Raw genomic sequence first — 25,848 nt, forward strand, 5'->3', positions numbered from 1 at the left:
AATTTGATCATTTTAGATTTCACAAGGAAGCACATAACTGGCAAACAAAGGCATGCTCCTCTCCACATCCAAGTTTTATTGAAACTACACACATATTTTACACGCAAATGGAGTGGGAGCTGTTGTACCAGACTTTGGTATCTCATATACATTTACAGAACCTGAGCACGTAGCAGTTTCATAATTTAATATTCTGTATACTCTCATCTTAATTCACAACACTCAAAACAAATGCTATTAGTGACATAAAAATAGATTCCATTCCTCCAACAACAGACCCATTTACAACATTTCCTCTTTCTCCCCCACGAACACAGTATTTCCAGCAGGCACTGGATTTTCTCTCCCAGTCCATAGTTCTCTTGCGGTTGCAGGACGTTAGTGAGGGACGCCAGTTCCAACTTTTCTCTGTATTCTTCAAGTCCCCATCTCCCCTCCCTCCCCAAGTACCTTATGTCACATGATGCAGGCTCTTCTCTAGGAAAAAAAAAAAGCCGTCCTGTTTCCATGCTCATTACATACTCATCTTGTACTGAGACCAAACAAAAGCAGTCAGTTTTGCTGCTTATTTTTACACCAGAGACAATTGTTCACTAGGAATTACGCTAAAGCAGTGGACCTAACTCAGGTAGCCGGGGCTATAACTGATCTGGGCTGGCAGGAATCAACACTCATACCACCCCATCACCGATAATCCTGGGCTGTCAGCTCATCTCACGCCAGGCATATTGAAAGCAGCACAAGATGTTTGCAGCAATAAGAAAGACTTATAAAAGCTCTTATACAAATTGGTGAACATTATGGAAAAATGCTTGGGTTTAATAAATCAGAACCCTTTGTCTAGCTCATGTACAATCACTTCGCCTTTGGAAAAAAAAAAAAAAAACAAACAAAACCCGAGCATATCAATTTGCAAATAATCCACCTACAGCTGAACAGTATCCCTCCCATCCCAAGTACCACTGCAGTATGTTAGCCATTCTTCAATTGCTCCATGCTCTGCATGTGACATCAAGAAATTAAAAAAAAAAGTTTTCAGGCACACACTGGAACATACCAAAAACCAAACAGCTGTCCTTTGTAAGATGCTGCTAATCCATACTACTTCAAGATTTGGTTTTGAAAGGTTTAATACCCTCCTCTGGAAGCTCTTCTGTGACAATGGTTTCAATGGTTCACATTAAACACACACCTTGAAGTACCTTCACACATTATTGGTGCTCCCTTACAGGCCAAGTAGTATGTTTGCAGCACCTCAAGGGATAATCCCTTGGAATGATGCACCTTCTCACCCCATCAATGCGCAACTGAAACCGAGAAGGGGAGAATATCAAATCATCCAGCACAACAGAGGGAAAACAGACAACACCCAGAACTGGCTGGTCCAGTGTCAGATGCTGACTGCAACTCACTGCAACTACAGACTGCTTAATAAGGCACTTGTTGAGAAAAGCAGGGAAAAACAGGCAGCACAAGCCAAAGAACTACAGGCTGTGTTTTTTTCTCCACCAGTAGCAGACCTGCCTGTTCAAGGCCCATTCAAAGTCTATTGACCTGCTCAGTAACAGCTGTAAGACAGAAGTCATATGTATTTGATTTAAACTCCTACTAACAGCCATCAGGTTTGCAACCAGAGTAAAAATGTTTTCAGACAGAACCCAGGCTAACAGGGAGATCAAACCGTATCCCTGGGTTTCATAAATTTTACAGTTAATGCCTTATTAATGTCTTCCCACATTCACTTATTACTCTATCTGCAGCAGGATAACAGGGAAGAGCTTTTACTCTACACCAAATCTATAAACATGAAAATAGAAAACAATTTATAGCAACATATATACATAGAGTGCTACCTCATCTGGTTTTCAGATTAATATACCATAAAATGAGGTAAATAAACAGTTTGCTTTCTCAAAACACTACCAAAATCTTAAAAAAAGTAGTAGTATCCAGGTCATTTTTAAAGACAGCAATCACAGCAGATGAGTGAAGGGAGTATTAAAAAGGCCATCCTTTTAAAAAGCCATATATTTCTTTTTAAAAAGGACCTCCCTTTTTTTTTTTTTAATGACAGGGAGAGAAATATATTTACTCCCCAGACAAACAAAATGAAAACCTGGGAAAAAAGTCCCAGTAGACTCAAATTCCAGGAGAGAAAACGAAGGCAACCTCACAGCAGAAAGTGAGATGGGGAGAGGGAAACAGTCACCGTTCGTTTGCCAAGTTATCAAAAATCTGCATCCAGAGTGAAGACATTGTCCATTGTTTCTGCCATCACAGCAAAACGTTGATATTCCGAAACCCGCTTCTCAAAGAAATTAGTTTTTCCTTCCAGAGAAATATTCTCCATGAAATCAAAAGGATTTTCTGCATGAAAGACCTGGGGAAGGGAAACACTATTACACTGGTGATTCTGATAACAATTCTGGTAACAATGCTATAAAAAAACCCCAACAAACAAAACAGTCAAACCTTTTCAAACTAGATCATCCCTTGCTATAATATGCTGTAGCATCTACGGACACCTATCCAAGCAAATTCAGTACTGCCACTCCCCAGGAGTTTGGTCCATGGTGAAGTTCACCCACGGAAGGTGCTTATTATCCTTCAAGGACTGCAGCACTTGAGCACAGCGTAAGTTTCCCGTTACAAACCTGCAGAGCAGCTGAAGGGAAACAATGGCCTAAATTGTTCTTGCTCTTTTAAATAGCGAAGCATATATATTAAAGCTGTGGTTTCAACTGTCACTCAGAGAAATTGCAAGCACTAAATATGACCTGCTTCCAGGCCCATTAAGAGAGTGCTTTGTGCTTACAGGTTGCCTGGGCTGTCCTGACAGGCCAGCATTTTGGGCAATTGCATCTCTTACCTTTGAGAACCCAAGCTCCATTAGTAATCGGTCTGCGACAAATTCAATATATTTTTTCATCAAAGTGCAATTCATTCCAATCAGACCTACAGGTAACGCCTCTGTTAGAAACTCCTAGAAGTTAAAATACAGAAGACTTTTAGATAAATGAAATTTAAGAAAGGAAACGGAGAGAAGACACCTGTGTTTCACAGTAACACAATTTGTGATATTGCAGGCTCCCCAGGCAGTTGTCTGAATAAATAAGTTGCATCACTAAACTCAGCAAGTGTCTTCTGTTTTCAGTAGCTGTTTGTATCTTCCTTTATTTTTAGTATGCTTTTCTGGAAAAGGCACAAGAATTTTTATTACTGCCCCTCTCCTCTGTCTTTCCCCATCCCCCATAAGATCCCAAGCTGCAGCGTAAGCTTGAGCTCCAAGCTCAATAAAACCCACAGACCATACTAGCAGGAGCAGGAACAGATCCAGAAATCTCCATTTTTCCTTGGCTTCGAGCCATTATAGAACGACAAATCGGAGAAGATAGTGATATATGAGTGCTGAACCCAGCCGTGTACATGTTTGGGCACCGATGCAATACCTGTCAGTGTTGTGAGGCAAAGCTGGGGCATTCGTTGTCATCATCACAGTAGTTAGATGACAACAGAAAGGAAAGAGTAAAATACAATCCTGCCAAACACTTAGCAGTGCAGAAACCTGTAGTTGCAGACGGTAGCACTTCATGTGAAAGAACCTGACAGCAACCTCAAAAAAAGTCAGAACCCAGCACGGTACACGTGGCCAGAACAGACCCCGTCTTCTCCTGAGGACAAGCAGGGGTGTGTGTACAGCAGGGAGAGAGAAAGATCTTGAAAGGACAGAGGTAAACAAGCTCTTCTCTAAGGGACAGTTGCAGTTGGACTAGATGATTGTTGTAGGTCCCTTCCAAGTGGAACTATGCTATTCTACACTAAGTAAGACAGCCTTTCTTCCTTTCTATCGTTAAGGAGGAAACCAGCTGCCAGCTTCAGCTTCTCCCAGTTGCTTAACAACTGAATCAGAAAGTCTCTGATTCTTATTACCACCATTAAGGAAGAGGGAAAGGATGGTATAATGCATCAGGGATCCAGGCCTGAGCAAAGCATCAAATACAGAATCCCCAAAGTTAGAAGTTAATTTGTCGTGAAGTTAATTTGCTGTCGTGGCCAGGCTTACCTGCTCAATTTCAACAGCATTAATGATGATCTCACGGACCCGCTCTTCTGACGGTCTGTTCACTAAATAATGGAACATTAGACAAGCAAAATCACAGTGTAGACCCTGAAATAACAGAAAACAATGAAAACAAAAGTCACTTTTTCCCTCCTCCACATAGCTTGCTCTTAGTTTGAGGCAGCCTCCTTCAGATCGAAGCTTCCTAGCCTCCTGCTTCTTTGGTAGTCTTAATGTTACCACTTGTAGAGGGCGCTTTTAGCTTACAATCCAATTAGTAACATCTGAAATCCAACACTTGCCACCTATGCTAAAATAATGCTCAGTGGACATGTTTCTCAGGTAAATATTTTTGAGACCTGCTCTACTGTGAGGGATCCTACACAGAGCCCTGCTGGGTCCCTGCCTCCCATCCGAGATGCTTTGGCAGACAGACCCTTACATCAGGACCTGCAAAACTACCTGCCAGTTAACATAGATTGTTTACCTGCTCTACACTTCGAGATACCTGTACAGAAATACTTGTTTTAAGTTCTTTTAGTAGCATTTCTTCCCTTGCTTCTCCTTACAGCATTTTCAGAAAGGAAGATTCAGATTAGAGTCACCAAATCCAAGACTAACAAATCATCTCTTCACACAATGTGCAGTTACTGTGAGGAATTTGCTACCACACGTTCATAGGTTTGTAATACTTAAGGCTACCATGCCCCAACTCAACCCACCTTCACATTTCACCCAGCTATCCTGCACAGAGCCCAGTAAATTGTGTTCATTCCCAAGATTTCCAGAAAAGCCTCTGGAGATAAGTAATCCCTCACTGTCTGAGAGGTGTACCAGACAGCTGCTCGAAGAGGTGCCTCAGTTTCTATTTGAGCTTGCCTGGCTACAGCTTGAGCCTCGGGCTTTGGCCATACCCATCACTTCTAGACATTGTGCTACCTCTCCTCTTGACAGCACGGGGGTGATTACAGCCTACAAGCACCATGAGGGCACATCAAGAGTGAAAACCAGTCAGAAGGATTTTCCAGACTCTGGGCTACAAGACAATCCAGTGCTATCACACAGAATGGTCAGGGTTGGAAGGGACCTCTGGAGATCATCCCATCCAACTCCCCCCGCCAGAGCAGGGTCACCTACAGCAAGTTGCACAGGACGGCATCCAGGCGGGTTTTGAATGTTTCCAGAGTGGGAGACTCCACAACCTCTCTGGGAAGACTGTGCCAGTGCTCTGCCACCCTCAAAGTAAAGAAGTTCCTCCTCATGTTAAGATAGAACTTCCTATGTTCAAGTTTGTGCCTGTTACCTCTTGTCCTGTCACTGGGCACCACTGAAAAAAGACAGTTCCCATCCCCCTGGCACCCTCCCTTTAAGTATTTATAGCATCAATAAGATCCCTCCTCAATCTTCTTTTCTCTAGACTAAAAAGACCCAAGTCCCTCAGCCTTTCCTCATAGGAGAGATGTTCTAATCCCTTAATCACCTTTGTAGCCCTTTGCTGGACCCTCTCCAGCAGATCCCTGTCTTTCTTGAACTGGGGAGCCCAGAACTGGACACAGTACTCCAGATGTGGCCTCACCAGGGCAGAGTAGAGGGGGAGGATGACATCCCTCGACCTGCTGGCCACAGTCTTCTTGATGCACCCTAGGATGCCATTTGCCTTCTTGGACACCAGGGCACATTGCTGGCTCACGGTTATCCTCTTGTCCACCAGGACTCCCAGGTCCCTTTCCACAGAGCTGCTCTCCAGGGGGTTAGCCCCCAACCTGTACTGATGCATGGGGTTATTCCTCCCCAGATGCAATACCTTACACCTGCCCTTGTTGAATTTCATAAGGTTTCTCTTTGCCCGACTCTCCAGCCTGTCCAGGTCACGCTGTATGGTGGCACAGCCTTCTGGTGTGTCAGCCACTCCTCCCAGTTTAGTGTCATCAGCAAACTTGCTGATGGTACACTCTATCCCTTCATCCAGGTCATTGATGAATATATTGAACAGGACTGGACCCAATACTGACCCCTGAGGGACACCACTTGTTACTGACCTCCAACTAGACTGCACCACTAACCACAAGCCTCTGAGCTCTATCTGTCAGCCAGTTCTCAATCCACCCCACTGTCCATTCATCTAACCCACACTTCCTAAGCTTGCCTATGAGTATGATGCGGGACACAGTATGGAAAGCCTGGCTGAAGTCAAGGTAGACAACATCCACTGCCCTCCCCTCATCCACCCATCCAGTCATACCATCATAGAAGGCTATCAGATTTGTCAGACATGACTTCCCCTTGGTGAATCCGTGTTGACTACTTCTGATAACCTTCTTTTCTTCCAGGTGCTTTGAGATGACACCCAGAACAAGCTGTTCCATCATCCTCCCAGGGATGGAGGTGAGGCTGACCAGCCTGTAGTTTCCCGGGTCATCCTTCTTGCCCTTTTTGAAGACTGGAGTGACATTGGCTTTCCTCCAGTCCTCAGGCACCTCATCTGTTCTACAGGACCTCTCAAAGATGACAGAAAGCAGCACACCAATGACTTCCTCCAGCTCCCTCAGCACTAGAGGGTGCATCCCATCAGGCCCCATGGACTCGTGGATATCTAGTTTATCTAACTGATCTCTAACTTGTTCCTCATCAACCAAAGGAAAGTCTTGCTTCCTCCAGACTTTCCCTGTTACCCGCAAAGTCTGGGACTCCTGAGGACTGGCCCGAACAGTGAAGACAGAAGCAAAGAAGGCATTCAGCAACTCCGCCTTCTCTGCATCATCTGTCACCATGGCACCCGTCTTGTTCAACAGTGGGCCCACATTTTCCCTAGTTTTCCTTTTGTCTCCTATATACTTAAAGAAACCCTTCCTATTGGGTTCCTTTGCCAGGTTCAATTCCAAGGCTGCCTTGGCTTTCCTTGTTTCCTCCCTGCATACCCTGAAAGCATTCTTATACTCTTCCCAAGCAGTCAGCCCCTTCTTCTACCTATTGTAAACTCCCTTCTTCCACCTGAGCATTTTCAGAAGGTCCCTACTCAGCCATGCAGGTCTCCTTCTTCCCTTGACTGATTTCTTGCTCTTCGGGATGCACTGATCCTGAACTTGGAGGAAGTGATGCTTAAATAGCAGCCAGCTCTCTTGAGCCCCCTTACCCTCTAAAGCCCTTTCCCATGGGATTTGTCCAAGCAATTCCTTGAAGCGATCAAAGTTAGCCCCCCCGAAGTTTAAGATTTCAACCCTACTTGTCATTTTGTGCATACTGCACTTAATCCTGAACTCAATCTTCTCATGATCACTGCAGCCCAGTCTGCCCGCAACCTTAACATCCTCCACCAGTCCTTCTTTGTTTGTCAGTACTACATCCAGTAGTACACCTCTCCTGGTGGGCTCCTCCACCACCTGAGTCAAAAAGTTATCATCAATGCAACCTCCTGGACTGTACATGCCCAGCTGTGTGGCCTTCCCAGCAGATACCAGGGGAGTTGAAGTCCCCCATGAGAATCAAGGCCTGTGACTGTGAGGCAATTCTCACCTGTCCGTAGAGGCCTCATCAACTTCCACATCCTGATCAGGCGGCCCGTAATAGACACCCACAACAGTCATATTACCCTGCCCCTTAATCCTTACCCACAAGCTCTCAACTTGCTCTTTGTCTGCTCCCAGGGAGAGCTCGACACATTCCAGTTGCTCTCTCACATAAAGAGCGACTCCACCACCTCGCCTCGTTGGCCTATCTTTCCTAAAGGGAACATAGCCCTCCATGACAGTGTTCCAGTCATGTGAGCTATCCCACCACGTCTCAGTAACAAGGGTCAAAACAAAACCAAGCAGTGAAAACTTTTTCAGAAAGGCTACAAAATCCTTGTGCTTCAAGTCATGAAACAGCCCTGAAACAACATAATTTGGGAAATATTCCCCCTTTAGGGACAGCATTAGCTGCCTGCTGCAGGGCTTCCTTTGGTGGTGTGTCCAGGGCAGCACAACCAGCAAGGATGCAGGACATGCCTGGCTTCTCACCTGAACTGGTGTGCTCCGCTGACTGGTGCTTTGCAGCTTTGCACCTTTAAGAATCAGAGATGCACCAGCTCAAAGAACAACCTGGGAACAGAGCCTGCAGCACAAAAACCATATTGAGCGTTAACCATTTATCTGTTCAGGTGCATCAGAAAACAGTTTGTGTAGTTTTCCATTGTGGATTCTTTTTACTGCCACTGCCTTTGTAACAGCATTTCCTGGTTTTTGACACAGGTGCTGTATGCACCAAGCCTTACCCTTCAGAACAGCTCTGCAGTTGGAATTATGCCAGTGGAGCTCAAGAAAAATTCAGTCTTCTGGTGCTCGACTGCGCAGAGAAGTACAGTTACACTGCTGTATAGAGGAACTTACATTCATTCACCCGCAAGTGATCCCTCTAACGAATACTTCCTCGCTCGAATGGATCAATTCATGATGACTCAGAACAGATGACACAAGGAAGGTCAAGGCTGAAGAACTGTTTGGTTTTGCTTACTGATCATATCACTTTCTCCAAAAGCGTCTTTTAAATTAAAGGCATCTTGTAAGATGCCTTGTTTCAAATCAGTTTATCTAATCCATGGAAATTACTTCCATTATGATAAAGCTCTCTATTCTTTTAGTCCAACTCTGGTAAGTTTAAACCATTAGCATGTTTACACTGCGTACAAAACTGGTCTTTCTGCTTTTTCAGTGCTGACAGCACCGTAAGTTGTGTGGTGCCTTAAAGACATGCCCCAACCGTAAGCAACCACTGCCAACTGGCAGGCAGGAGTGCAGGAAACAGTGGGAAGAAAGGGCACTTGCCAGCACGTGGCCTGCCACTTTGGTGTGCTGACATGCAGCCCCCCAGACACATCACGTCTTAAGCTAAGCAGCACTCCCCTCTAATGCAGACCTGTAGCTGCCCCCTCCCAGAGCATCCTATCGCTGTGCACTAACACAAGAACATGGAGATGAACAACATTTGCTGCTTCTGCAGCAACCTGCCACAGCTGGCTAGGTGACAGATGCAGAAGGCCACCTGCAAGCTCTGGGACCCACAACTAGGGGAAGATGGGGAGTGGGACAAGGAGGCCACTTGAATCTGACTGGAGCAGTGAAGGCAGAGCAAGGCTCAGAGTCACATCCAAGCCAGCCCCCGCTGCAGCTGGGGACAACGCAATTCCACACCAGTCCTTGGGCAGCCAGGCCTTTGCCTCCCTTCATGGCACGGGAAGACAAATGTCCCCTTCAATCTAAAAAGTCCACATTTTTGATCATACTATGCATTGGGGTATTGCTAATATTTATGTTTACTCCCTTTTAAAACAGGTATTTTTGCTGAGGGGCATAGCAGCACCTAGGCTTTAAGTTAATAAGTAATTTATAGCTAGAAATCTGCTTCTTTCCCCTTTTTACAAATATTCTGGGAATAGCCTGCACTTTTGCAGGACTCCAATCTTCCTACATGTCAGCAGTTACACCTCCTCCCTCAGGCTCCAGGAACAGGGTCGGGCACTGCTCTGGGGAAAGGAAGGCCCTTCTCTGTGCTGCCTAGGAGGTGATGTTAAAGCAGACATACAAAGCTTACTGCAGGAGAAGCTCAAGGGAGCATAGCCCGCAGTTACTTGGCAGGTAACCAGGACCTCTGTCCTACCAGGACAGTGGACCTTCCCTGGAAAACCCTGCTGCTGACATCGGCTAGCAGAGAACCTACTCAGACTTCTACAACCTCCTTGGCCTCAGGCACTGTCAACATCAAAAAGGCTCCGTCGTACCCAGAAATGCATCTCCTACTCGCTGTTGGATTCTCTTCTTCACTGGTTCCTATCCAAACCCTACTCTCTGCTCTCTTCACCTTCCCTCAAACCCTCCCTGCCACCAGAGGAGGGCCACTCTGGCCAGACCATAGGATCTTTATGAAAATAATTCTGCCCTTCCCCTGGAAACTCACTTTCCTTCCCAGAGAGTATGTAGGACATGACACATTACCTCATCTCTGCTAATAAGTTCATTGGAGAAAGTCAGTCCAGGCATCAGGCCCCTCTTCTTTAGCCAAAATATAGCAGCAAAGGAACCCGAAAAGAAGATGCCTTCAACTGCAGCAAAGGCAACCACTCTCTCACCTGTTTAACATAACATATTTTCAGTTAGACACAAAATAGCGTATCGCTTGTCAGCAAGATGCACCATTTGCATCAGATAGACCAATGTTGGAGAGGAGGACTCCCCGTTGCAGCACCAGGTGCTGTATCTGACCACATCTTTCAGCAGGTCCCGAGGCATACAGGGTCTACACATGCAGCAGCACTTAACCACAGGCAACCCCAGCAGAACTGAAGAACCAGGGCACCCAAGGAAACTGCCACAGGTCAGAATGGAATGAATACAATTGTCCAAAATGGCCAAGACATTAGTACTCCTTTATCTCTTCTAAAAGGCAGGAAAATGGCTGTGCAGACAAAATAGACAAAACTGAGAGAAGAGCTGATCTCCTATAAATTAAACTAAAAGCCCTACACCTCAATTTCTGCTTGTCGAGTATCTACATAAAACCATATTCTTACAGGAGTGAAAAACACAGAACATAATCCATCAAGACACAAATATCTATTTATGTTATTGTCCTGGTTTGAGGTAAAACAGAACCACTTTTGTTCAGTAACTTCGCTGCTTAGCTGGGCCTCTCTAACTACTGAAATTAACTGCATATTGTGCAGACAGTGTTCACTGTCTCAGAGTGATAAGACCAATGTTTACAGCTGATGCCCAGGCATGGTGTGCAGAGAGGCTCTTGCTCATACTTATTGCTATAACCCCCAAGGCCCACCAACTTTGTTATTTGCCCCGTTGGAGGGTCGGAAGCGGAAAAGCATAGTGGGGTCCCACCTGCAGGGAGGAGCAGACAGGACAGGTGACCCAAAACTGACCAACAGGGTATTCCATCCCATCTGCCTCATGCTCAGTATAAAAGCTGAGGGATCAAAGGGTCACTCTCTCCTACTTCAATGGCCGACGTCCGAGGAGGACTCTGTTCGTCTGCCTGTGATCCCGATCCTGAATGCAGATCCGGAATCCAGTTCCCGTCCGTCACTGAGTCCAGTCTGGGACTGCCCCAGTGCCAGCCAGTGTCGTGACTGTCATCTCAGGAGCTTGATACAGTTTTGTATATATTTCATTATTTCTTTTTATTTTATTAGTAATATTTCATTGAAGTCGTTTAGTTCCTTCTAAACTCATACGTCTCTTTTTCCCTCCTCTGCCTCTCTCTTTGAAGAGAGGTAGAGGGGAGCATCTGTCGGTCCCATCTGGGTTCCCCCAGGTCCCCAGTAGCCGATTTGGCCTAAACCACAACAGTTATCCCACCTTTCATCCAGGGAAAGCATAGCATTACTGGTCCAAGTTCTCCCTGTTCTCTACAGGAATTTATTTCTTCAAGACTACAAGACCATCTGACTGCTTGGTGAAGACACATTATTCCATGTAGTCTATTTTAAACAACTTCACAAGATCCTTGCGTATATTCTAACACGAAGAGCTTTTGCATTCAGTGCTGGTGTCTTTTCCCAGTGAGAACTGCATAGAATTTTGTTTAAAAAATAAAATAACCCCAAAATAGACAGATGTCCAACTTCCTCTATGAGATACAAATGCCATCTGCTGGCTCATCTGAAGAAATTCAAGTTTGGAAAAAAGCATGAAGAGCAACGTGAACTTACAAGTATCACAGAAGTTACTAAGGAAAGAATTTGTCTGGCAACACTAAAAATCTCCTAGGTTACTTCTAGAGAAGAGTGGAGGAAGGCTGCTCATACAATATAGGTTTAATGAAGCACAAGCCTGAACAGTGCTATGTTTTTTACTACATGCCACCTGACAAAAATCGTCCATCAGCAGCCCCGCATAATGTAAGCGCACACTGGGAGGCTGAGAGTCCACAGAACAGAGACAGCAATTGAACCCTCAGCATCAGAAATCAACCAAAGCTGTGGAGACCTGGTTGCAGGCCAGGTCCCCAAGCTGGATGGAAACACCAAGCAAACAAGCCAGCCAGCCACTTTCATATACCATATCTCATAATCCATCACTCTAAGACCTGGGCCCCCCAAATGTTTTAAACTTGGGCAGTTTTCTCAATAAGATGAAAAAACAGAAGAGTAGAACCATACTTTACAAAAATTTGGATAGGATGTGTGAAGTTTGGGGGCAGGGGGTGGGGGGAACATTGCTTTCTGAGTTAGGGAACCTTCTGATTCCTGGCACGCCCCAGGCTGCCGGGAGCCAAATGATGGAGATGAGGAAGGGACTCCACACACAGCAAGCAAAGCCAGACTGGGGAGGCAGCAGGACACTCCAGGACAAGAGAATCTACAGCTACAAAAAGAATCCCACTCAAACAAGAGCTGTGAACAACAGATGCTGCAAAAGAATGACATTCAGGTTTATTTTGTTTGTCTGGCTGAATCTCTCCATCTCCTACACTTTCTCCAAGTATAGAGGATGTTTGGTTTAGAAAATTCACCAGAGTCTGCCCATTATTTGTTTCAGCCACAACATATCCTTCAGAGCCAACATTGTAAGCTGAATGCAGAACACTGGAAAGGATGTCCTGCACCATTCTGACAGAAGCTGAGCCAGTGTCCCAGCTCTGAGATGAGATACAAAAACTAGAAACCTGGTCCCAAAAGCAAACCAGAAACACCAGAGACAAACAATTCTTGAATCTTTTTTGCCCAGGCTCAGTCATGCTGTTACACAAAAGAGGCTAACATCACACACAAATTTATCTATGTGAACATGAACACAGAAAAAGCCTGAACTTGCAAAACTTCAGCTGCCCAGTTCTGAACACCAGAGTACAAAACAGGAGGCAACTAGAAGAAATAATCAGAACTCCTAGAAAACAAGGTCTACAAGCAAAAACTGAAGAAACTAGGGTTGTTCGGTATAAAAACAAAAAAAGACAGAGAAACTCACAAGCATTTTTCACAACGTGATTCTAGTGGGTGCTGCCATTACTATATTGCTTTAGCTGAATATAAAAACATACATGCTTACCAGAAGTTACTTCTAGTTCTTTAGTTAAACCAGAGACCCACAAGCCACTACATCATCTGTGGAAAATTTCATTTCACTTTCCAGGGATGCAGCTCACTCCCAGAGGATTAGTTTGTGACATGTGCAACAGAAACAAATTTTTATGAAGCTACACACCAAAAGTGGATTCTCTGTCTTCAATCCACTTCAGAGCCCAGTCTGCCTTCTTCTTGACACAAGGCATTGTTTCAATAGCATTAAATAAGAAATCCCTATAGAAGAAAACAAAGAAAAAAGGTCAAAATAATAAGTGATTTATGTAAATCTGCCCTGGCAGTCCCTACTGGCTCCAGCAGGCAGGGAACCCGTTACGCTGGGCTCTGAACTAACCCAAGCAAGGCACAGTTCCCACCCCAAAGGGGTGATGATCTCTGATAACAAGGGAACGGGGAGGCAGATGTGCAGAAAGCGACAAACCCAAGGTCTCAGAGGAGGCGAGCTGCAGAGATGGGAAGTGAACTCAAACGTCCCATCCCAGGAGTGCCCACCCACCAGACCACGCTGCCTCTCAGACTTCAAGCCAGATGGCAGCCTCTTCCTACCCACCGGGCTAAACCTCATCTTGCCCAACTCCACAAAAGGAACTGGACAATTCCCACAAGCACAGGCTCTGTTCCCATGCTATACATCTGAAAGGAAACCTTGCAGTCCTCCCACTGTCACCACAAAGGATGCCGTCGTGGGAAACCAACCTCTGCCTAACCATCCCCATGGTGGAGTCTCTGAGGGAAGGTGCTTCTTTTCAAATTTATTATCATTTGAACTAGGAAGTTCTCCAGACAAAGGTGGTGGGGCTCTCCAAAGAACCTAATACTTTAAAAATAAGCAGTTAGTTGTATGAAAAAGCAGCGACAACAAAAAAGCTGAAAGGATGCAATACATTGATTGGTGTATGTTAGAAACACCAGCTGGATCACAAGCACTCAATTTCCCGAGGCAGATCCTTTGCTGACATGAGAGCAAGCACATCAGGAGCACAATGACCACAAGGAGCTTGTTTAAGCTTTAACAACATTTCACAGAGTTGGCACTTCCTGTAATCAAAGATTTATACAGATATTAATTAACATTCTGACACTCCCACACAAGTCTGATGGTCAGTAATACTTCTCTCCGTTTTGGGGGTCAGGCATGCAGGCCTTGAAAGCTTTAGGGAACTGTCCCCAACTCCCCAGTAAGTCAGTATGGAAAAGAAGACAGCTGCTGCTGCTGCTGCTGCCCAACAATGGTGCCACTGGACTAGGTGACAGATTGGGTCTGTAATACATCCAGAGATTTACCTTTTCTCAGGATCTTTGATGTAGGTGTCTATGAGCAAGGCGTACATCTCTGAGTGAACGTTCTCAATGAGAATCTGAAAGCCATAGAAACAACGTGCTTCTGGGATCTGCACCTCCTGGCTAAAACGCGCCACCTACCAAAAGCAGAAAGCATGGCAATGAGTACAGTAAAACCGGTCCTGCATCACAGCACTCTAAGCTTAATGAGAGAGACAATCGATCTCAACCACAGAGAAGGGATGGGAGCAGTTCAGCCCTACTTTATTCAGAGATATGTCAATAGGATAGGTGTGGTGCAGAAGAAGACAAAGCAACCTAGCTAGAAGTAAATACATCTGCTGTGCATATTGGATAGAGAGCTGCAGTGAAGCATGAGGGCACACGTACACAGGAGGAGAACAGCAAAATATTGCAATAGTAAATACTTCATATTGAACAAAGCCTTGGACTTTTTGTTCATTGTTAAAATAAATAAACAGTATGACATAAGACGTGTTTGTGCAATATATGCACATGTACTATTGATATATTCTACACACTATAGACATTCAAGATCTAAACTGGGCATTTGCAGTCAGGTGCCACCAATAACCTGGGGTGAGACATTCTGCAGCCCAGAACTGATTTCAGCAGAAAGATTTCCCCACCTTTTTAGAAGCACCCACCTGCAGCTCTAAAAGATTCTAGGATGCTGTTCAGTGAGAGCAAAATGGATTTTACCAAAATGAAGAATACAGAGTATAGCACAGCACAATCCCTCCCTACTTCTCACCTAACACAAGTATGGGAAGAAGCGTGGGGTTCTATTAATTCATTGAGAAATGCAGATCAACACAGTCAGGCAGAAGGCTGAGCTTAAAAACTGTGTCCAAGAGTGATGGGATTTGGAGTTTTGCTGACCACAGTTGACCCAATTTAACTCAGACAATGGCCCCAGCAGAACAAGCTGCTTATTCCCCTTGGCAAAGGTGAGATGATGGGAAGAAAAAAAAGAACACATTTAATAAACTTATGCATTAATATGAGAAAACCAAAATGAAAAGCCAATAAAATGAGTATTCAAGCCCTCTGTAAAACTTTCTCACCAAGTTTTCATTGACAATGCCATCACTGGCCGCAAAAAATGCCAGAACATGAGAGATAAAGTATTTTTCATCTGCTTTCAGCTTGTTCCAGTGAGGAAGGTCCTTTGACAAATCAACCTAATGAAAAGAAAAACAAAAAATGTTATTGCCCTTTTGAGTTTGTCATTCTGTAAGAACAGCCGCAGCCTAGTCAAATCACTGAGGCAGAGTTTTAGTGCTTGCTCTCAAATCTTTACATGTAGAGAATTTAAATACATGCGACTGTAAAAGACAACAGACACACTGCAGTACTGCTCTCTCTCTGCAACAGTAACATCACATGTTTGCTTCATCATTTACACTTTTATAATGTGAAATAAAAAGCAGTGTCTATTGAATTATAAATAAATCAGATTTTGAAAAGCATTAGTATCTTCTTGTCATGAGTATAAACATGCACCAATGAGCAGAGCTCTCTCCGAGACACTTAAACTCTACTCGAAATAAATGCTGATACTCCAGGAAACCTATACGCAGGTGTGCCAAAAGATGGACCGAGGGGACTTCTGCCTTCGGCAGGTGTTCAGCCCCCCTTCCGCCAAAGAACAGCTCAGGGGCAAACGCTGCACAACTGCTCTCGTCTACCAGCCTGAACTCGAGCCACAGCAGAAAACCACAACTTCCTTTGCATAGGGCTTTCTGTTTGTTTGTTTGTTTGGAGGGATTTCCGAACCACAGCAGCAGTTAAGTAGGGCCAGATGTGAAAAATACAGAGGCCTAAAAACTTGTATATGTGTGTGTTTGTATAAACATGTACATATATACATGTGTATATAAACACATACACACACAAACCAGTTTTACAGTTGACTTTCCAGTTCATTTGGAAATGCACTGGCAGATGGTAGGACAGTGTAAGAAGGAACCAGTAACATGGTAAAAGGGCAGTGCTCATCAGGCAGGAGTTTAAATGCCTTTTCTTTAACGGCTTAAGTCAACCTCTACTGCAACAGGGCAGCAAGGCTCCCAGGCAGGCAATGGAATAGCACTTCTAAGGACAGCTGCTCCTCGCCATCCCAGGATGATTTCTGGCCTATTTAGAGCCTGCCGGTGCCTTCGGCTCACTCTTTGCCACTGCAGAGCACTGCTCACAAACGAGCGAAGGCTGCAGAAGCTTTGAGTGGGAACAACCAGCTCAGCTGGCAGGTAATCTCTCCAGATCAACGCAGTGTTCAGAAGCCTCCGCTGCTGCAAGCGCAGCGAGCCGAGTACTGCTCAGGCCTGGCTAATCAGCAACCTTGGGGAAAAACTTACCGCTTGTATTCTAACACGAGGCAAGCATCTAACCAGGGCAATCAGGAGTCAGTCAGAAGCATTTTTAGCAAGTGTCCCTGATTATTACCAGCTCTCTGGAAAATAGGTGCCTAACATTAAAGAACAGCATTCACATGAAATTGCCCAGAACATCTTACATGGGCAAGGAGTTAGTTGCAGGTACAGAGATCACAGCAAGGTAGGAGCTATCTCACCTCAAATCAAAGCTGACTTAGGCTCCCTCTATAACCACAGAAGCATCCCAGGATACAATTCCACCTCGTCCTAAACCAAAGACCTAAACCAGCTCCACTGAACTGCCCTGTGGAAGCAACTTTCTTTCCACTGTCCATGAAGGGAGCCCTGCTCTGGTGCAGGCACCTCATGTTCGATGCAATTAACTCCAACCCTCCAACACCAAAGCCAGCAGCAGAGCTAGGAAGGAAGCCCCAGGACCCCGGTCTGAGCGCCTTGTGCCAACCCACTGGCCCCAGAGCTCACCTCTTCTGCTGTCCAAAAGGAGGCCTGAGCCTGTTTGTACATTTTCCATATGTCTGGGTACTGAATGGGGAAGATGACGAACCGTCGGGGATTTTTTCTGAGAAGAGGCTCCTCGTCAGGGTCCAAGCCATTTTCAGCAGCGCTCGGAGAGGAGCTCTGAAGACAAAGCAGAGTTCTGGATAAGGCAGCCATTACTTATTCCTCTTCTTCCCTGTATCCCAAGGGTGTGGTTCAAAAGCTACCCATGTCATGCAGACACTCACCTGCTCCTCTTGGGTGGCCACACTACCGGTCCCGGGGGTACCTGTCCCCTCGCTCTCCATCTGTCCTCCTGCTGCCGGGGCGGCAGTGCTGCCTGTCTGCCCAGCTCGCCCGGCGCTGCTCGCACCAACCACCCCCTCCCAGGTGCGGCGGCACCAGGAAGCACCCAATGGCTGCATGCCGAAGAGAAAGCCTTTCTGCAACGCGAGGAGGAAATCTGCCCCAGGAGACGACATCAACCACCACAGTGCTGCACATGGGGAGATATGTGCAAGGTCACCACGCAGTGCCACCTGCCCACATCCGCAAAGCTCACCACCCAGGTTACCTCCAAATCAGTCACTGAGCCTCTTGGGCCTTTTGGGCCTGGATGGACTTTCTTAAAAATACCACAAGATCACAGTAACTAATCCCATCTGGTAGAAGAACAGCCCTGTGCCACAGCAAGTCTCTGCGGTGAGCAGAAGGCAGCCCACATACCAGCACAGGTCTGAAGGCTGCTCTGGACACTGTCCCACCGCAGCTACACCCTCAAGTGCCAATATGAAGCTACATGCCTCTCTTCCCACCAGCAGGAATACCCCTGCCTGGAGTTACCCATCCCCACCCCACTCCCTCTGCGTGGGCTCCCGGAGATCGGCCCGGCACAGCTCTTCCTCGGAGAGCTACCAGCCAGGCCAAGGTGGGGACAGCTGACGTTCAGGAGACAGGCCAGTGAAGAGCTGCATGGAGAGGTCACACCATGAGCAGGGTCTTCACCTCGCCTCCAGCTGGGGACATTCATTCCCCGGCTCAATGCCAGACAGCATCCCAGCCAGGCACATCACCACCAAGCACCTACGGAAGACAACCATCATGAAGGGCTGTCGGGACAGCATGCTGCAACCTCTCCAGAAGCGCTGGTGACTCACGCTGATCAAAAATTTAGCCAGCAGGACACCCTTCCGGGTCACTTCTGAGATCCCGCTAACACAGCTGTAGAGGATAACTAGCCACAGGCAGTATACAAGGCATTATATATAATACAGCAGGGAAGGGGAGTAAAAGGTTTTGAATACCATTGCTTCCACACTCCTAGGAGGTGCCAAAGTCCTTTCCCTACCCAGTCTGCTTGTAACCACTCACATAATAAAAAGTAATCCTTCACTTCAATTTGGAAAAATACCCTCAAACAAATAATTCTACTCACATTTAAAAAAACAAACAAAACCCAAACACACACGAACATTTCATAGCTGGCGTATGTATTGCAGATTCCCAAGGAAAACACATCAGGAAGCACATTCTGGGTTACAATTTTAGCACTTTATTATATTTTTAAATATTCCTCAATTACATGAGAGACATTTCCCAGCATCATCTTGTGGAGTCTCTGCTGAAGGCCACAAGACTGCAAAACCTTTTGTACTTCCCAGGACACAGAGGCAGTTGCAGTAACCCACTGGAAGTGCCACAGGGGACAACTTCGGCACGGTGGGGATGGCACCCTGCCTTAGCACGCACCTCCTCAGGACCTGCCATGCAGCTACCACCTCCATCTGCTCCTGCACCAGCTGTCATCCTTGAAAAAAGGAAACACTGAAAAAGTGTTCCTTGTTAGCCCAGCATTTTCCTGAGCAAAACCTTGCTATACTGCCTGGGGACTATCCCCAAATATTTATTTTAGCCTAACAAGGTGGACTAGCAGACACTAACCTCAGCCTTGATGTTCCTGAGCCATTCTAAAGCCAGCATGCAGGGCCTGTAACGCAAGGAGGTAACTTGAAAAATACTTCTGGTGTACAGAAGCAAAGCGGAGCACAGGAAGAGCAAAGTTCCAGTATGGCAGTAAAAATGGAGACCAACACCGAGACAAGGAGCACTTGTCATTTTTCCAATGGCCTTTAACAGCCGCCATGCCGCAGGCCACAGAAAGAGGGGTCAACACACCAGAAATACCATCAGTGCACAGCGAGAAAGAAAGGTGAGAGAAGCAGAAAAGGCCTGTGAAGCACTGTGTACGCTCTGGAGAGCCCCGATGGCAGGAAAGCAGAAGGATGGCCTCCAGGAAGCAAAGGCTCAGAGTGATGGCACAACCCTGAGAAGGACCATCATACAGAACTAGAAAATGGTACAAGTTTTTAAAAAAATAGGTGGTGTTTTTAAAGTTTTCAAAAAGGAAGGGTCAGCCCACAGGGACAACACCATACTGGAACCTCCTCCTCAACTCACCTCCCACCTCCCCAAGCCCCTTCTGGGGTGGAGAGGAGTTTCACAGGCAGGCTCCATTCCTCTTAGCCAAAGTTTTATCAGAGTAACGCTTGTTACCTAGCCTGTTTGTTAACGCAGTACGTGTATTGGTAAACCCAACTGAAAGTTCATGAAAGATCCTTCTTTAATTCAATTTTGGACGCACAGCACATTCCGATCACTGCCGGGGCTTCAGAGCAGCCACCACCTTGCACTGAAGGAGCACAATGCATTCCCAGCTCTGCCTTCCAGGCCCCAGCAGGCACTGGCAGGGGTACGGGGAGCTGGAGAAGGGAACAGTCACTTCGCCGATACACCTCCTGCTTTCAATCTGCACCCCGGATCTTTTCCTTAATCTTATGATGGTGCATCAAACAGTCAACACTTGCTGTAATAATTAAGAGCATCCAGTTTATAATGCAAACATTCTACTTTCTGTTCAGACAACATGAGCCAAACTCATAAAAGAGCTGAAGTTGGTGGGCACAGCCCAACCCCTGCTCGAGCAGGGTCAGCCAGAGCAGACTGCCCAGGACAGTGTCCAGCCAAGGTTTCAGTATCTCCAAGGATGGAGACTACACAACCTCTATGAGCTACCTGTGCCAGCATCACCACTTTCACAATAAACAAGTGCTTCCTGATGTGTAAATGGAACCTCCTATGCTTCAGTGTGTGCCCATTGCCTCTGGTCCCATCACAGGCCATCACTGAGAAGAGCCCAGCTCCATCTCCTTTATACCCTCCATCAGGTATTTACACACACTGATGAGATTCCCGGAGCTTTCTCTTTGCCAGGCTGAACAGCCCCAGCACTCGCAGCCTCTCTTCGTATGACAGATACTCCAGTCTGTTAATCATCAGCCCTTTGCTGGACACACTCCAGTACATCATATGCCAGTTACTCTGCAATTGCTGGAGATAAACTCGACCACTGATGACAATAAACCCAATGGACAACAAAGGCTGCCTAGTGGTACTGAAGTTCTTTCCGCTAGCTTCAAATTCAGCAAGCTACGAAACAAATAACCTATATAGACGCGTACCACCACCAGCCCACAGCAATAGCCATTGGGCTACGTGTGCAAGTATCTTGGTTAAGTGCCCTGTATCAGCTGCAGACGGGGAAAAAGCTAAAGGCAGAGCCATCACTGTGATGTGGCACATACCGCATCATGGTATGTGACCGTGAGCCCTTCTGCACCCCGGTGAGAGGCTGCAGGTGCATCCCACGGGCTCCCCAAGGCTTCGGGCCAGCCCAGGACAGCACAGGCCACGCTAGCAGCGAGACCGGGAAGATCACTGGCACTCCTGGGAGAGACAGCTTCCACCACACAGCAGCTCAGGAGCGCAGCGCCTGCTGGTTCCGAGGGGACACACAGGGCTACTGTTTGCCTCTGGCAGGCCACAGCAAGCACCTTGTCATTGTGGGTCCCGCCATTCATGGAGGGAAACATTAAGGGTGTTTTTAGGCTTGTATTTAACACAGCACACCCCAGTTTTTGGAGACTTGAGTACTGCTGAGATGCAGAGGTTTGGGAATACCACGTGGGTGTCTCTGCTGCAAGGATCCCTCACCCACCTCAGGCTGGCTTCGCAGGGCCGTACTGGGGAGAACCCAGAAGGGAGCCAGGACCCCTCCCGGCGGCAGACTCCGCTGGCCCACAGGGGCCGGGAAGGCAGGACCACCCGGCACCACCATGCCTGCCTCCAGGGCAGCTCGGGGCAGAGGGGACAGGCTCTGCCTTCCCGGCCCCAGGCAGGGACAGCGCTGCGAGCCCAGAGCCCCACAGGGCAGCCGGGCCCTGCGCTGCCTCACGCCAGGCGCAGCCGGGCCTCCCGCACCGGGCCGACACCGGGGCCCGAATCCCGGCTGACGGCAGTCATTCAGGGTCCAGGCGCTCCCCGCGGTCACGGTGCCCGAAGGGTACGACCCTCCCCAGCCCGAGCGAGACAAGGTCACGGAGCCGCGTCAGTAGATCCCCAGGGCGGGTGCAGGTGAAGCTCCTCCCGGTGTCCGGAACCCCTGCGTGCCACCCCCGGGGAGGCCTGGCCCGGCGGGGAGGCGGCGGTACAGGAGGCCGCGGCGCCCAGCCGGGCGGGTGCCCGTAAGGCCGAGGATGCGACAGCGGCGGACACAGCTGCGCTGCCGCCCGGAGCCGCCCGCACACTCACGGCACCTCTCCCCGGCGGCGGGCGGAACGGAACGGAGCGGAGCGGAGCGGATCCCCGCCCGCCGGGCGGCAGCGGCTGCGCGCCCGGGACACCCTCCGCGGGCCCCCACCGCCCCTGCCCCGGCCTTACCCGCTCCGGCCCGGCCGCCTCCCGCAGCGCCGCTGGTCCCCGGCTCTCGCCCATGGCCGGCGGCGACTGGGCCGCGAGAGGGCGGTGGCGGTTGAAGGGGGAACGGCCACGGCGGCGGCCGCTCCTCCTCCGCGGGGCGGGGCGGGGCGCGGCGGGCGGACAGCGGCGGCGGTCCCCGGCCGGCTCCGCAGCGGCGGGCTGAGGGCGGCGGGGTGCCGGGCCTGCAGCGGGGGCAGGGTGGGAGAGGAGCGGGTGCCCAGAGCCCGTCCCGGGGCGCAGCCGGGGCTGGCAGGGTTGTGCCATGGTGTCCGGGCCGCCGCAGCTGGCCGGGCCCAGGAGGGAGAGAAACCTGAGGGAGGGAGAGCCTTCATCGCAACTGATGGTGGTATTGCATAGGGAAAGAACCAAAACTACCACCACCACTCCCCAAATTAGGAGAAAATCCCAGACAAGGCTCTGAAAGATAGTAATGGAAGATGAACTCGTGGAGGGAGTTAACTGTGGCAAAATACTTACTGAAGAACGTGTACAGGGTTGAAGACAGTAGTGGTGGGAGCTGTTGCTGAGGCATAACCTGAAGTGTCTATTACTGGGTAGCAGTGGGCACTCTAAAAGTGTACAAGAAAGAGCAACCAATATAAGAAGAAGAAAAAAAAAAAAGTCCTTTTTAATCCATTCTGAGCCAATGCAGACCTGGGAACAGCCTCCAGTAACTCCATAACAGACATAGATGGGTGTAGTGCTTGGAGGTGCTCCTGGGGGCCTGTGAGTGCAAACACCATCGGCGAAAGTACTATTGACAGTGGTTTCTGTCACTTCATGCAAGCAGAGAGATTTCAGCCAGAGCTAGGAACCATCAGAGCTCAGTGGTTTCCTTAGGCCCCTCTGCTGTAGACATGTGGGTCATTTAACAAAATAATCAAATAGTCCATAGGAAAAAGAAAATTCCCACTCAGTGGGTAGGGCTTGGTTCGTCACGAAGACCTGAAATCAAAGACAGCTCTAAAAGCAAACACCAGTGAGCGAGAACTAAAATTTCACAAGCACCAAGACAGCCAGGCAGCACACAAGCAGGACTGAGCCACTCTTCAGAGGCCAAGAGAAAGGCTGGTGCCCATGGTGGTCCCTTCAGGAGGAGGAGGAGGAGGAGGACCTGGAGGCCTGGTGTTCCTCAGTGGAGATGAGTCCATAGACACTGTGCACCATCACTGTGACCGCTGCCCAGTGTTCCCCAGTCCAAGTGCCGGCAAAACATCCCCAATCACCCCGCAGCCAGGGAACATAGACAGTGCACAGGTAGGGGCTTTGAGGGATTCCGATATCCTTTTCCAGAAAGGTAACCTTTGCATTTGTTAGTTCTCTGTTATTAAGAATTTCAGATATTTTTTTTTTAAAGGCACCTGGCTGCCACAGAGTGACAGAGATCTCCCCTCTCCCTGTTTCCCAAGCATGGGAAGTGGAAGCAGGGCCAGCTGGGCTCCTCCGGACCGTATCTGCCTCCTGTGGCTTTTTTTTTTTATGCTTTGTGAGAGGAGTTCAAGCCTCACTGGTGCAAGGGGTGAGGAAAGTTCAGTGGTAAGATCTGTGCAGCACCAGTGACTGTGCTGGTCCTAAGCACAAGAATAGCTTTGGTTTTCTTCCATTGAGTTTTCCGAGGAGCAGAAACACATGCCTAAGCAGCAAATTACTAAACAGCGCACCAGAAACACACAAACAGTAAATGAGAAAAGGTGATTTTACACTAACAACATCTGCTGTTACCCGACTACTGCTCTTTCTGAGTCAGCTTTTATTACCCAGAGATACCCATACAAGTTGCTTAATATTCACATCCAACAACAGCTCCACTTGCTGGTGTACCAAGTACCAGGGATTCCATTTTTTTGTCCAGAGCAAACGGTTAGAGGAACACTGATTGATACAAAGCAAACCCAACTGACCCATTAACACTGAAAAATTATATTGGTGTGTGTCATGCAGAGTGTACTGATGGTTTAAGAGAGAGACGCGCCAGTTTCTGGGCGAAAACCAAACAACAGTAAAACTCAAGTGCGCTCATCATATTAAACAACATTGACCTGCTTATCAATTGTCTTAGCCCCACAACCTGATTATCCTGGCTGCTGTTTCAAAATTCCTCAAATAAGGGATTGTCCTGCTGAGTATTTGACAAGGTTTAAGAACTACCACAAATTAATATAATTAGTAATAGGAAGGAGTTCAAGTATTTGGGAATAACTTCTTAAAGTCACACCTGTGCTTTTACAGATGCACAGGCACAGCAAATGTCTACTTTCATGCTGCATAAAGATTAATATACAAAGGAAAAATACTGCAAAGGAAATATACCACAATGATTAACAAAACAGCAGTTGGCTCATTTTGCACCTCCAGAAAAACCCATCAGCTTCTGTTACTTTTGTTTATATAAATTAATCACATCATGTACATGATACTGAAATACAGAAAAGCACTTGTGGAACTGTAAAATAGTTTACAAGCAAAATAAACCTATGTATGAAATACAGCACTATGCATAATTTTGCAAGATTTCAGATTTCTCAGCTGTACCTACGATGTCCTGTTTAGAACAATCTCCCTGAGGGGTGGTGGAAGCTATATTCCTTCCTTAGCTCCTAACTCCCTCCTGGTGGTGGGGCAGCTGTCCTGCCCTGGTCCCCACCACTCCTTACCTGCGCTTACTCACAACAAACATGCGCTAGGAGCTGGGGAGGTGTTTCTGCGTGGGTAGGCACTCTGATCCACAGGATCACATCCACTGTCATGTCCTGAAAGCATGGCGGGACTTCCTGGAGGTGCAGGACACTCCACAGCAGGGAGCAGAGAAGAATTCCGGCAAGGTGGCATGCCAGAACGGGTGTTCCTCAGGGTAGCCTATAGCTTCACAACAGTTCTTTCTCTGCTAGTTGCAATTAGTGGAGGTGCAGCAGCAGCACACACCTTCAGTACACTGTTGGAGAGGTTTACCAGTGCAGCTGGGCATTCCCAAAGCTTGCTCTGTCCAACAGAGTAATTTTGATCCACTCAAAAAACCACCACCACAAAAGCCTGTCCACATCCTCCTTTGGAAAGACATGAATGAGAACAATCTGCATGTTCATGTTGTATTTAGTAGTTCTGGAACTAATAAAAGCAGTAAAAAAATGTAATCTATACTAGCATCAACTACAACTTTTTGGGCAAAGTGCTCTTTCGTGGCAAGGCAAAGTTAGTTACTGATACAAAACACATTCCAAAATTTTATCTAAGGCATCCAAAATGCAGTCATCACAGCTTGAACTGTAATGCCTCTTCCCTCCCTCCCCCAAAAGATACTACTTTTTTTGGGAATGCTTAGCTGCCTTTATATTTTTTTACATGAAGAATGCAATTTCAGATAAATTGAAGAATTGTCATTTATAAAGTGAAATATTTTTCAGCTTAAAACTGTTCACTGTATGAATAGCAATTTGTGAATAATTTCAGTAAGTCCAAAACAAATATTTTCTTAAGAGTCTCCTTCCAGAGAAACTTTACCCCAGGTTGTGGCAGCAACCTGTTTTCCAATGGGTTTGCGTGACTATAGTATTCAAACAGCCTCATTTGTATTAGCTGCTGTTGTCACTGGGCAAGGGACATTGAAGAGTTTCACCATTATGGAAAAAAGTTCTGAAACACGTGGAGCAACCCAGTGCTTCTTGCTATAGTAAATAGTATATTACTACAACAGTAACTTGTGGTGATATTCAATGACAAGAAATACC

General features: G+C 47.2%; 1 protein-coding gene across 1 annotated transcript; it reads right to left on the bottom strand.

Moving 5' to 3' along the window:
• Positions 1 to 456: 456 nt before the first annotated feature.
• Positions 457 to 22,138, bottom strand: RRM2B (ribonucleotide reductase regulatory TP53 inducible subunit M2B; the record flags this gene model as incomplete). Its single annotated transcript, XM_082479427.1, has 9 exons — positions 457 to 2,380; positions 2,870 to 2,983; positions 4,064 to 4,168; positions 10,030 to 10,163; positions 13,252 to 13,346; positions 14,415 to 14,548; positions 15,500 to 15,616; positions 17,294 to 17,449; positions 22,085 to 22,138. 9 exons carry the CDS (start codon positions 22,136 to 22,138, stop codon positions 2,228 to 2,230), a joined length of 1,062 nt encoding a protein of 353 aa, XP_082335553.1. The 3' UTR covers positions 457 to 2,227.
• Between the last annotated feature and the right edge of the window lie 3,710 nt (positions 22,139 to 25,848).

The sequence above is a fragment of the Vanellus vanellus genome (genome assembly GCF_965231255.1).
Source record: "Vanellus vanellus genome assembly, chromosome: 2".
Lineage (NCBI taxonomy): Eukaryota > Metazoa > Chordata > Aves > Charadriiformes > Charadriidae > Vanellus > Vanellus vanellus.